This window comes from Pterocles gutturalis, unplaced genomic scaffold, assembly GCF_000699245.1.
Source record: "Pterocles gutturalis isolate BGI_N339 unplaced genomic scaffold, ASM69924v1 scaffold24072, whole genome shotgun sequence".
Lineage (NCBI taxonomy): Eukaryota > Metazoa > Chordata > Aves > Pterocliformes > Pteroclidae > Pterocles > Pterocles gutturalis.
In genome coordinates this window covers 1-13,472 of record NW_010116154.1, presented here as the reverse complement: position 1 = coordinate 13,472, position 13,472 = coordinate 1, and the positions used below count along the sequence as shown (strand labels likewise).

Sequence of the window (13,472 nt, the reverse complement as noted above, 5' to 3'; positions counted from 1 at the left end):
AGTCCTTATCTATTTGACCTCGTGTAGCCAGCATCAAAAAAGCTGATATTTAGTACAGAGGAATTCTGGTGTTCAAATGAGATAGCACTGCAAGGGGGAAAGAAATATGCTCACAGTATACTCCTCCTGGACTATGTGGAATCAAAAGCAGAACCGCAGAATGGTTGAGGCTCGTAAGCACCTCTGGAGAGTGTCTAGTCCACCCCTCTGCTCAAGGAGGAACAGCTAGAGCATACTGCTCAGAGCCATGTCCAGTCAGGTTTTGAATGCCTCCACGGATGGAGAATCTGCAACCTATGCCAGTGTTTGACACCTTCACAGTGAAAAAGTTATTTTCATGTCCTCTATTGCAAATTGTGACCACTGCCTCTCGTCCTGTCACTTGGTACTACTGGGAAGAGTCTGACTGCATCTTCTTTGCTCACTCTCCCCATCAGGTATTTACACACTTTGGTAAAATCCTCCCTGCGCCTTCTTTTCTCAAAGCCAAACACTCTCAGCTTTCTCAGCCTTTCCTCCCAGCCTTGCCTTGTCTTCGTCAAGGAGAATCTTCTTGAGGCGTCTTGGATCTCACTATACTGGAACATGCATGAAAAACCTTTTAAACCTCAGCCTTATGAGAGTGCATGTTGCTGCTCCTTGTGCTGACAGTGGCCAAGCACTGCTGAATGAGGGCCTCACTTGTGCCATGTCAGACAGAGCAGAAAACCCTGAACTGCTGCAAATGAATTCAAGAGCTTGTTATGACGACATGAAACTTCAGGGAGACCAGGTCATAGACATTAGTAGGAGTAGGACCATAACGTGGTGGTGGTTTGTTTTTTTTAACAAAAAATGCATCATTTGTTCCACTTCGGGGTATCTGATGCAATAACCATGTCACAGCTTTCCTCTGTCACATCCTTCCCACATGACAGTGGAAACATCACTTCAAACCAGCATTCTGGATACTCTCCTTTCCCCCACACTCCCACTCCAGCTCTGCTTGCCATTAAGCTTTCTTCAGGTTTAGCACATGCTTATTTTTTCCATTGGCTGAAGAATTTCTACAGTGTTCCATTGGCTGTCCTGCAGATTCTAGACCAAATTTAAAAAAAACAAAAAAAACTCAAAACAACCAAACACCAAAATTCTTCATCTGACAACTTCCCATCTCTGGCATGATATATTCAGGTCACTCCTCTGGGCTTGTTCTTGCCACAAAAGTTCTGCCCCAGGTAGAGTCTCTCCTCCACTGAATACGTAAGAAGACCATGCTACCCGCACATGCCATCTAGAGAACTGAGCAAATTCTTGGTACTTGGGAAATATGACTGTGAGGAAAAGTCCAGAGGTGAGTCTCGTATCATGCGGAGGGGACAAGCAAAAGTGAACGGGAAGCCTCTCTTAATTCTTGTACACGATAAAGACATCAGTGGGACGTATACCGAACCTGATGGAAGAGTTACTGGTGCAGATGCTGCTCACATCCTTTCACTGCAAAAGGATGTTCAGGTGACTGTTCTTGCAGCATGACCCTGCTCGGGAACACCTGCCCCATGATAACACACAGATTCCTCACTTGTATGACAAGGTCTGGGCATTGCAGGGTAGAGGGAGGCTGAGCCTGTTTCAGAAGGAGGGGAAATTCCCTGCCTGAAGTGGAGATCTAAAACAAGATGAGGACGTTAGGAAAAATAACAATTTCCGTGTCAATGTGGTAGAATTTGGCCTCCCACAGCTAGAAGACTGGTGCAAAACAGTTTGCTGTGTAATTTCATCCTTCAAAACCAAATTATAGTAACCAGTGCAGACATTCCAGCATCTGCCAGCTAATGATGATAAAAGGCAGTCGCAACCAGCCGGTGCTGGGAGGAAATCAGATGGAAGGCCTAGCCTCGCAACCAGCGTTTGTAGACAAGCAACGTTAAGCCCTTTCGAAGGGTGCTGTCAGCAAAGAGGAGCTCAGGGAGCACTTCAGGTTGGCAGGAGGCAAGCAAGAACACATCCTCCTGCTAGCATTTTTTGGGGAGGGGGGAGAGGGGGGGATACGCTGCCAAAGGAGCCAGTTTGACAAAATCGAGACTGGATGCCTCTATGCACTGGCGTAATGGGAAAGCCCTTCATGAGGCAGGAAATCCTGGAGGCACTCCCCTTAGAGAAAGCTTGCGTGCAGTAGGAGATCAAATGGGGACTCCTCCATGCCTGAGGCTCTGTGGAGATAGATATTAAGAGATTATGCTCTTGGGTCCTTTGGCATATTTGGTTATAATTGCCATGCTTCTCACAGTAACTACTTTTTCCTTTAGCCCCACTAGGATGAGTGCATTTAGAAAAAGCCTCCCAAAGGCTCTCCCTCATTCCCTGAGCCATCCTTGAGCCCGTGGGGCACCCTAAAGCTGGCTCCAGCTCTATGGCCCCAACCATCCTATGTCGACTTCATGTCAGCTTTCCTACAATATGGATTACTCACCGCTGAGCTCACTGCACACAGGCATGTGCATGTATTCCCTATTCTGGTGACTGATACCTTCAGCATTCCCCATAACTTCACAAATATTTTCATACATCAGCCACATAACTTACTCTGACATCTCCCATATCCTTCCCCTGAGAACACAGGGGAAAAAAAAAAAAAATAAAAAGGAGGGGAAAAAAAAAAAAGGGACAGGGACCAGCAGAAAGCTGAAGCAGACATTACTCCTAAGGAGACCCATGAGTAAGGAGCAGCTTGGCCTGGCACCAGCTTGGCTACCCATGACTCACCTAATATTTCTTCCCCACCACCACTGGATTTTTTTGTTTGTTTGGTTTTGGGGCTTTTGTTTGTTTGGGGTTTTGTTGGGTTTTTGTTTTGTTTTTACTTAAATATTACATCCTCCACTCCTAACCTAATGTATCTGGGTTCCTTCCACTCCTGAGACTGCAGCTTTTCCCAGGTGAGCAATGGACTCCCATCTTAATGTCCTCCTTACTGCCTGTGAAGCCAACCCCACATTTTCAGAGCAGAAGCTTTCACTCCTTCAGGCTGAGGAGGTGGATTAAAAAAAAAGTCACCTCAGCATGCATTTTCTAGCTCTATCCCTTTCCTTTTGAAGGCAAGATGAAAGGATTAATGCATTATTTGTCTTTTAGCCCAGGTGGTCTGCTCTGCTAGCCTCTGCCCCATTTACCATTGTTGCAGCTAACAGCTGTCTGGATTGCAGCTGCTCTAATGAAAGAAGCCCTGAAATGTGCTACAGCCAGGCACCTGGCAATGCTGTACCTATTTGTTCACATTGAAGGAGCATGCAAGCTTTTAATTGTTCATGGCAAAGGGAGCTTTTTAATGACTTCAATTAACAGAGAGAGAAGAACTCCAGTTAGCTCTTGCTATACAAAAGAGTGTCCACAATGTCATTAAAACAAGATTTACAAGTGTCATAACTCTCAGCAGCACAGTCAACAATACAGTCAATCATTACAACTGAGCACCAAAGGAGAAGGGGGAACATCACACCACCGAGGAATGGGAGGAAAAGAAACAAATATGGGGGGGAAGGTGCAGAGGAAAAAAGAAAAGTCATTTTTTTCTTTTCAGTCTATATTGATTTTATTCTACAAAATGCTACTCAGTTAAAATTGTAAAAGCAAACCCATTTTAATATGTTCTTTCTTTTATAGCAGCAAGCTTTCTCTAACAAGATTTTTGTTTTAGTGCAAATACTGTAGGCCTGTATTACAATAAAATAACAAGAACAGAAGAGAGATAACACCAAAGAGAATGCCTCAGAGCTGAGATTCCCCAGGACTGCAAGAACAATATCAAGATCATGACGAGCAAAAAAGGGTCCCAAATTCAGCAGTCACCTTTAAGAACCTCCTTGGCAGAAACTATTTCACCGCAGACAAAAAAAAGAAAAAACATGATTAGAACTTTCAAGGAAAAAAAAAAAAAAAAAAAAAAGATAATGGTGCCCCCAAACCTTCAATAATCCTCATGGTCGCCTACTAGTCACTGAGGCTTGATTCCACCTCTGACACCCGCTTTGCAACAGCAAAATGCTACTGATGCTTTCAATTTGCTCCCAGGAGAGTGGAATCAGAATCAGGCCCTTTCTATCTGAGGATCTTAAAGTAGACTTTAGTAACACTAGTAACTTATCACTCTAATAAAGATGCACTATCCCTTATTGATGTTACTTTGAACTACACAGTATATCAAGATATATACAACATTTTATCCTCTCACTGAGCAAAAACAATTGGATACCTATTTTCTACACATTTTAATATGGTTTTAATATCAAGTAACCACAAACAAGAAAGTGGAATAACCCTTTAATCATACAGAATAGGGGGGGGGGAACAATTAAGTAAAACAGGATGGGATTTTATTATTATATTGTATTCTGAGATTTGTCCTCAACTCCACCTACTGTTCACAGAGGAATGATAATGCATCTTTAGAAACATATCTCTTTTTACATTTTATACAGACAACAACAAAACCCAGAATCTTTTATTTAAAGAATTGAAAAAAAAATTAACCTAAAAAAAAGATTGGAGTACTTTTAATGCTTTCTTTATTATATCCAAGTCTTCAACAGCAAAAAGATGTAAACATGATAAATAAATAAGAAATAAAATGCAGATTGTTCCCCCCACCTCCTAAAATGTTTGACTTGGCCTTCCTAATGAAAATAAACTTGTATCATAATAAGATTTCTTACATTTCAGAAGTCTCTTTTAGAATGAAGATAAAACCCAACAAGAAAAAAAAAAAAAAAAAAAAAGAAGCAACAACCACACACCAAGAATGTGAGTTGGGAGGATGTTAAATTAATGGCAGGCAGATCTGCTGGAGCAGGCACAAGACAGCTGCCTGCCAATAAATAATAAGATACCAAGGAGGAGGGGGGTGTCTTCAGTTTGTTTTAATTTTGTTTTTTTAATTTAGGATGAAGGCCAGGTGGATCCTACATACAGTAAGCAGCAAAATTAGAGGTTCAGATGAACTAAATAGATCATTTAAATAATAATTTTATAAAAACACAACAGAAAGCTACCGTCCCCAGCATGTTGGTCCCAAATCCCATCACATCGCCAGCAGTTTGAGACTTACCCAGTCTCCACACCTAAGAGAAAGGAATGGATGAAGGCAATGCCACAACTGGGAAGGGGGAAGGAGGAACAAGGGCAAAACTGTAATGGCAAACATCACCTAGAAGCTGAATGTTTCCTTCAATGCAGCTGCTACTGCTCCTCCCACTTTGGCTTTGATTAATTTAAGATGTTATTAGAGGCTTAATTGGGCCAGTCACTAGGGGGTTGACCCAATACCAGATAAAATTCCCTGGGCCTTTTTCTATTGACTTCAACAACTCTTGGTCAGACACTAGTTCTAACAGCTCTTGCACCCCCATTACATGCAGAACATGGAGACACTGTACATTTAAGAATCGGCAGGGAAGGTACTCATGGAAAATACTGTTTTGGGGATGGGAAAGACAGTCAATTCCCAAAAAGCACACCAGTAAACCTGAAAAGAGGAATGCAGGGCCAGACCTAAACAGCAGCAGAGCTCGAGCTGCACCTGTCTGCCAGAAACTAAACCAAGGTAAGGATAATCCACAAAATACGGAAGGTAGGAGACGAGCAATCTCAACACAGACATCCCCTGAGGTCTGAGTGACAAAACAGGCAGGCATAAGGTATTTGAGGCTTTTTCCAGGTAACAGAAAATAATCTTCTTTTCTAGGCAGTTTCACATGGCTCCTGTCAGTATCACAGGAGAGGAAAGGGGACCATCCTGTCCTGTCTCTGAGAGGGTCAAGGGCAAGGCAGAAGGCAGTGGGCAAGGGCCAGCTGCAGCTCCTTTTGGCAATGATTCAGTCAGCAAAAGCAAAGGTAGGTTTTTGTTGTTCCATGAGGTGTTAGGCTTGCTCAGGTTTGAGGAGGCACCTGACTTCCCGAAACCCCCAGTACGAATGTTCCTCATCTCCACAGACAGCCATCCTGGTCAGCTGGCCTCAGAAGCAGCTGCATCACTTTAGGATTCACCACATATCAATGCTTCATTCTACCCAAAACCAGGTGGAGATGATACGCAAAGACACTGTATTGAACCATTTTAGATTCTCAATCCAGACTGGCCTAAACAAGCATCTGGCAAAATGGAGACAGAGAAGCAGCAGTTTCACTTAAAGTGATACAATCTACCTAAAAACCTATGAAAACGGGATCCTTTGTGCTAACTATGGGAAGTTTAAGGTCTACTTTGTTAAAAAGGAAGTTTTGATGTTCACGTAAGGACAAGAGAACTCCTTTATCAATTTTACTTATTGTGTAAGGTCCATTTGAAACCTCTAGCACCAGTATCGTGATGGAAATGTTTAAGCAATAAAGATAAAGCTGAATCACAATCAGCTCTACAAAGCTAAAAGATCACTCATACCTTTCTACCAAAAACTGCCAGAATTAAAGATCTGGGTTTAAAAATAATAGCAATAATAAAAAAAACAAAGCCTACCTTTAGGGCCAAAGTAGTGTCCCTTTGAAATGATTCAAGGAACGGGCAGTGGCCAGGGTTTGAGGGAAGCCAGCCCTGCTGAATAAAGGTCCAGTTCCACAAGACTGAACCCTATTAATTCCCGGTGGAGTTGGTGGAGACTGCAGCAGTTTAGCATCTCACAGGACTGGCCCTATAATTGCATATTGCATTTCTCCAGGTCCAGCCTGACCAAGAAATACCCTGGTTTCAGTTGATTAAAAGCAAGTACAAAAGAACAAGAAAATCTCACACCAAAATAAATAGCTGCCACCACAGCTTCAACAGGCAGGACCAAAGAGCTATCCCCTAAGTGGCTTAGCTGGCAAGCTGGGCAATCCCAGTGTGCACACAGTCATGGTTTGTCAGTGCCTTGACATCAACAGGAGTTGAGCTTGGCTCCAAGTGGGAACAGGTTACACATGTTACTGTTTTCAGTAGTGAACATCAGCACTGGAAAGCTTGTGCCCTCTGTGAGAACTTAAGAGTAGCAGGCAAGTCCACAGGTTGGAGAAGACAAAGACCCAGGGCTTAGGGAAAAGCCCTCTGATTTGTTTTTGTCTTCAGGACAATCAACCCTAACAAAACCAATTACAATGAAAAAAAACCCCCAAAAACACAAAAAAACAAAAAATCAAAAAACCAAACCCACAAAACAAAAAAACAAACCAAAAAACCAGAGGCCAAAGACTGATATGCAAACAATGGTAATCAATTTTCCTCCGCTGTCAATTTGTCACTCATAACCAGAGGTTATCAGAAGCTCTGTCCTGGTTCAAACAGGTCCTCACTTCATCCATGCCATTCCTGCCTGGTCAGGAGTGCCTTGGGGCCTGTGTTGTGCTGAAGCTTGGACTACTGCCTTCCCCCCCAACCTCAGAAACTGGGAATCTCTGAGCAAACACCACCAGCTACTATCAACTGGTGGATGTGCACTGCTTTGTTTCCCAACAATGAAAAAGTCAGCAAGGGGACAGCTAGCTAGTTTCACCCTCTTATCCGCTGCCAGTCTCCATCCTAGATTTATAGGCACGTGGTGCCACCTCTTTTTCAGTAGCATGTTCTGCAAATATGGCCAAGGGGAGGGGAGGCTTTACTAACACGAAGTGATCAGCCCCTGAGTCAGGAGCCCTGATGGGGAGGAAAATGCAATACCCCCTAGACAGTGGGCAGCCCAGAAAAAGTAAACAACAAGCAGCAGATTTGATATTCACCAAACTGGCATACAGCCTTGCCAAAGACACTGCTAAGTGCCAGCCCAGCAGCTTTTCTGATGCTACTTTGGTCCTGAGATGTTAACTTGTTTTTTGAGGAGCCCAAGGGTATAAATATATCTACATTTTAAAAAAGGAAAGGCTTCCTCATGAGCCTCCTGCTGTCTCAGAGTTATGAGCTCTTCCCTTGCTGCTGAGCCCTTGGGCTCCTCTTGGTCCCCCCTCGCCCAGATGTCCCAGCCATCCCCCCTCCTTCCTGGGCAACCCTACATGTTTCCACAGCCTGTCCCAAAAGGAAAGAAAGATCCTAACAAGCCTTTAGAGTTCAGAGCAACTGGATGAAATGTCGTGGGATTGACAACATTGGAAATGGTAAGCAGAGAGAGACAGAGAGAGAGAGAGGGAAAAGAGAAGTTGTAAGATCAACTAACCAGAATGATCTAAGCACAGAGCACAACTGATCAGATCAATTCACAAAGGAAAGGGATGACTAGCAACTGTCTGCAGCTCGCCTTCAGTCCTGGCCAGAAGTGCCCTCCGAGTCCACTACAGCCATGAAGAGGTTTCTATAGGAAGTCCCTACAGATGGGACATCACCCTCTCCAAACAGTCCTGGCTCGTCAGTCCCACCCTTGCCGTTTTCTGCCTCCAGGGAGCTGGCATTGGTCCTCACTCTCCTTCCTGGAGCTGCAGCACTTCCCCATCCTTGTTCTTGCTGCCCTTGTGCTTGAACGATCCTGTGCCTGTCTCTAATCCCATGGAGGGGGGCTCCCCCCATGGTGCTGGGGGGGCTGTAACACACTGGCAAAATGGGGAGCCGCAGAAGGATTATAACGCCAGCAAGGTAGGAGAGTTCAAGGAATCCGAGGATTGGTCACCACTGCTGCTGCTCCTCCGGTGAGCTTTGGAGCAGGACTCAGACGGGGAGAGAGGAGACTCCTGATCCAGCACGTTGGGGTAGGTAAACACCAAGCTGGAGGAGCCAGGAGTGATGGCTGGTGTTGAGGTCACCACGATGGGAGTGTTGAGTGCCTCCTCCCCATAAAAACCTCCAGCAATGCTGATGGGCTTAATGACAGACCTCTGGGCTTTGTCAAGGCCCAAAGAGGAAGATGGGATCTCTTCCTCCACAGGCTCCTGCTTCACCACCACTGCTCCACTTGCTCCAGTCCGAACACTCTGGAGGCTGCTGGATGGTGGGCTGCGACGTTCCTCGGGGCTGATTTTGCACACAGGGCTGTGAGCCACGAGCATAAACTCCAGCTTCTCCTTCTCCTTTTGGAGCTCAGCAATCTCCTTTTGCAGCACTGACTTCTCCTCCTCCAGTACTTCAGTTTCCTACAGACAAAAGGGGAATAAATAAATATCAGAAGCTCTGGAACTGCTTCTCACCTGGAACATGGCCATCAAGTCCAGTTCCCATCTGGCATGAGCAGATATACCCCATGCTCTTCGTGAGCCAAGAAGGCACCAGCTCATTGCTAGCTGAGCATCTTGTGTTTCATGTGTCTACCAGTAGGGTATTCCCAAACTTCATCAATTTACAGGTTATAAATAGTCTTCTCATGAGCTTGCCTTAATTTTCTCATGGCCAGTTTCTACCACCCTGTCTTGGCCCTGACTCTTCTCCCTTGCTGTCTGCCTGACAGACACTTTAGCAGAGAGGACTCAGATCTCCTCCCATTGTTTTTTGTGTTAGGTAAGTCATATTCTTTTCACTTCTTAGACAGAGGTAGGGTACAGCAATCTCTAAACTGTTTCCATTTTCTTTCTATAGTGCATATTCCAATCAGGTCTGACACTTGCCCGACTCTTGCACAAAGGACTAACACTTTCATCTCTACTGGATCATCCCTTGATGCAACCTAAGATTAATACATTTACCTTTCCCATAGTCACATCACACTGATGGCTTAAGTCAATCTGCGAGCAATTAGTGCCTCCCTGTGTGAGGAGCTCCCCATTTCACAAAGAACTCGCCCTCAGTCCTTCAGGATATGACCTTCCACTTTGCACTCCTCTCACTTCTATTACTTTAGTCATGACTATCCTTACATTCTTCCTCTAGGATGTCTTGCCTCCCCTACACTGAGAATACCCCCTGCATTTGAGTCAGCAGCACATTTCACTGGTGTGCTTTCACTGCTGCTGCTGTGCTTGTTAATAAGATAATGGAATAAAACCAGTCCCAGGTTGGCTCTTGAGCGGCAGCACTGGAGCCTTCCCTCCAGCCTCTTTCAACACAACCCACCCTTGCCTCCTCTTTAGCCAGTCCCTTATCCACCACATGGTTCTCGTGCTCATCTCTACCTTCTCCAGCTTAACTAGTTATTTCCCCTGTGGCATCAGATCACACATCTCCATGGTGCTTCCTTTGTGAAGGAAATCTGTTACCCCACCAAAGAAAGGCGAGTCCAAAGGATGTAGCTTTGATAGGCACACACAACATCTGCCTTGTTTTCTGCTGCTTTCAGATTATCCTAATGCCTTCTGCGCTTTTGTCCTTAAAGCCTGCCTTTGAGGTTCACAGCATCTTTATTTCCACTTATGGAAGGAGACCAGAGGTAGGGAAACTCATGCTAGTTGGGAGGCTAGAAGGGAAGAGAGCTCCTAGGTCATTCCGGGCAGTCAGCAAGGGGAATTTAGGCTTCTGAGCTCCATGGCCAAGCCCTCACCACTGTTGATGTAGAAGCAACGTCACTGAGCAGCCTTGGAAGGGCAAGGCAGCATGTGTTTTGTAGCATCTTCCTTGAACACGATAGCAAAGGGAGAGCAATGCCCTGCAAACTGGTCCAAAGGGCAGGCAACAAGGAAGGAGAAACATATGCAGAGCACGTACCGCCTGGAGTTTCTCTGTTAGTTCTCGACGCCTGTTACGACACTTAGCAGCTGCCAGCTTGTTCCTCTCTCTCCGGATCCTTCGCTTCTCTTCTTCCTCGGGTGACAGCTGTGGGCAAGTCCCAAGAAAACTCACAATCAGATCTGAGCAAGGCATTCCTTGAAGTTTGTGAAGATTCAACAGCATCGCAAAGGAAAAAGGCCTGATCCAGCAGGATGCTGAGCACTCCCCCACTTCACTGAAGTCAGCAGAAGATGAAAGTGCACAGTATCTCTGCCCGCACTGGGTCTTAGCAGAAGGGTGAGGAGAAGACAGAGTGGGGAGCAGGGGGAAGATTGTGTAAGAGGACAGTGAATCTGCACCAAGGCCAAACAGATAAAAGATGCTCTGACTGTTTCACAACTTGGGTGGTACATTAAGCAAAACCAGAGCATGATGTTGTAAGTGCGTCTTTCTTGAAAGAAAATATCTGCTGCTTCCCACACAAAAATAGTTGTTAGCTTGAAGGTCAGGGATGGGGATGGGGAGACAGGGAAATCAGCAGAGCTCCCATGAAGTCCGTGAAGCAATGATGATTTATACCACCCAAAAATCTGACCTCAGATTTTCAAGCACTCAGTGAGATAACACCCTGTGCTTCTTGCATCAGCAGGCAAGGCTCCAGTGATATCACGAGCTTCCTGAGGCCAGCTGACATCCTCACTGATGCAAATCAGGAGCAATTCCATAGAAACCCATCGGGCGACACTCTTGTGAAACCAGAGGAAGTGAGCAGGAGCCCACAAGCTCTGGTCAAGTCAGGCCTAGCTTTTGGGGTTTGAGACGAGGTTTTGCAAATCCCAGCAGTGGCAGATAGGCTCGCACCACTGGCAAGGTTGGGGAGCTGGTACAACAGTGGGGAAACAGGCCGGCATGGCCAGCTCACTGCTGCCGGCACACGGCCTGCCAGGCCCGGAACAAACAGGCAACATGGGGATTCACAGCACAGCCGCGGCCATGCGTCCTCCTCTGCTGCAGACCGACCGCATACACTGCGCTTCAGCCTCACCGGGCCGGTGTGTGCTGCAGGGGCTTTCGACCAGTGACTGCAAACAAAAGTGAAACGAGCACCCTGCAAAACACTTGTCAGATCTCACGTAGAGCCAGCAGCAAATGCAAAGAAAAACCTTTTCCTAAGAGCTTTCCATTTTAGTATCTTCAGGGGCTGTCAAAATCACAAACAAGACATTCACTCTATCTTTTCTTTTTAGTATTAGTTTTACTCTAACCTCATTCTGTTTTGTTTTGCTTTATTTCCTTAATTTTGATCTTTGTAGTTTCAGAGAGTTTACTTCAGCCTCTGGGCATTCCCCTCGCTCAGTTCTGCTTTTTTTCAGGATCTGGTCTGTGCCTGCTACTTCACCTGCACCCAGCATGAGCCCCTGGATGCACGCTGAGCCGTACGAGCACTTCTAGGACTTTGCACCCAGCATGAGCCCCTGGATGCACGCCGAGCTGTACGAGCACTTCTAGGACTTCAGGACACAGGCTTTGGACCTGAAAACTTTGCCATCAGCAGATCACAGCACCCCATCTTGGGGTGGGGGGGTAGCTCCACCCTGCTGGGCAGCAGCCAGTGGGGCTTTGGCATATTCCCCCCAGTAAGGAGCCCCCACAGGCACTGCTCTCCCCAGTACAGTTCTGCCCGCTTAGTTCCCAGCCCGTATATGTGCCAGGTAAAAATGTATTTGCACACAAGTACCCACATTAAGCATGCATACAAATTCTGTGCTGACTTGGGGCCTCCACGTACAGTTTCAAGAGCCTTTTCACGCTTCAGAAGTACAGAACTCATTGAAATATGGTGGGACCAAAATTACTCCTCCCAGGGCCTTCAGTAATTTTTAAATTATCTCTCTCAGAGGCTATACTTTGCAAAAATCTCATAGACAGGGCTGAAGCCCCCATTCTGGACATGCTTAACCTTATACAGGGTCTGAAAAGGAATATTCTGTCAGCGGTTGCTGGATTTGTTTGAAAGCGGTTGGATTTGGCACTCTTTGTGCCCCTGCTGTACACTTTATCTGTAGCTTGTCCAAACCCAATACGTGCATTCGCTGGCAGAAATGTTCCTCAAAACAGGCTCTTTTCATAAAGCGTTACACAATGTTTTCCAAAAAGGCACTCCGATGGGGTGTTCAAAGCACCAACAGCAGAAACCTGAGCCAAATAGCCACAGTAAAGCGCCCCGGTACTGCCTTAGCACGTGTCTAATCAAAAGGACTTGGCTTTGAATGACCCACAATGAACGGCTTGCAAACAAGCCACAGGCCAGGAATTGCTTGGCAGGCATCCTTCAGCAAATAACTCTGAACAACAAATAAAGCAGAGAATATGGTGATCTCTTCATGGCCAATTTGTGAACACAGAGGCAGCATTTGTCAAACAAATTAGTTGTTGCTAATTATTCCCCAGTTCTCCTGAGAGCTCCCCTGGCTTTGGACACCAGCCCTGCACACTGGGAACCTGGAGGTAGCTCCAGCGGGTGGAAGGGGCTGGAACGAATCCGAACCACCACAGCTGCCCCATCCTTCCTCCCAAAAATGGGTCCTCAGTGCACCCACACCAGCTCCTGGCAGAGGTGCAGCTCACTCTGGACAAGTGACTTTAACCCCTTCCCTGCCACTTAGGTCTATACCAAACAGCGACTCCACAAAAATCAGACTGCAAATCAAAACAGATGACGTGGAAGTAAAAGCAGGGCTTGTGAATCTTATTAGAAACAGACTTCATGCAATAGCATGTGCTCGTGTACTGAGGGTGTGCAGTGCATCTCATTACACTGTTCTGCAGCGACCCACACAACTGCTGCTTGGGAACAGTTCAGGGAAATCTAAATTATTCAAATTTTTAATTTTTTTTAAATAATTTT

General features: G+C 45.7%; 1 protein-coding gene across 1 annotated transcript; it reads right to left on the bottom strand.

The window, feature by feature from the left end:
• Positions 1-8,550: 8,550 nt before the first annotated feature.
• Positions 8,551-10,669, bottom strand: FOSL2 (FOS-like antigen 2; the record flags this gene model as incomplete). Its single annotated transcript, XM_010075431.1, has 2 exons — positions 8,551-9,060; positions 10,562-10,669. Coding segments are annotated over 2 exons (618 nt in total), but the record flags the coding sequence as incomplete, so codon positions are not given.
• Between the last annotated feature and the right edge of the window lie 2,803 nt (positions 10,670-13,472).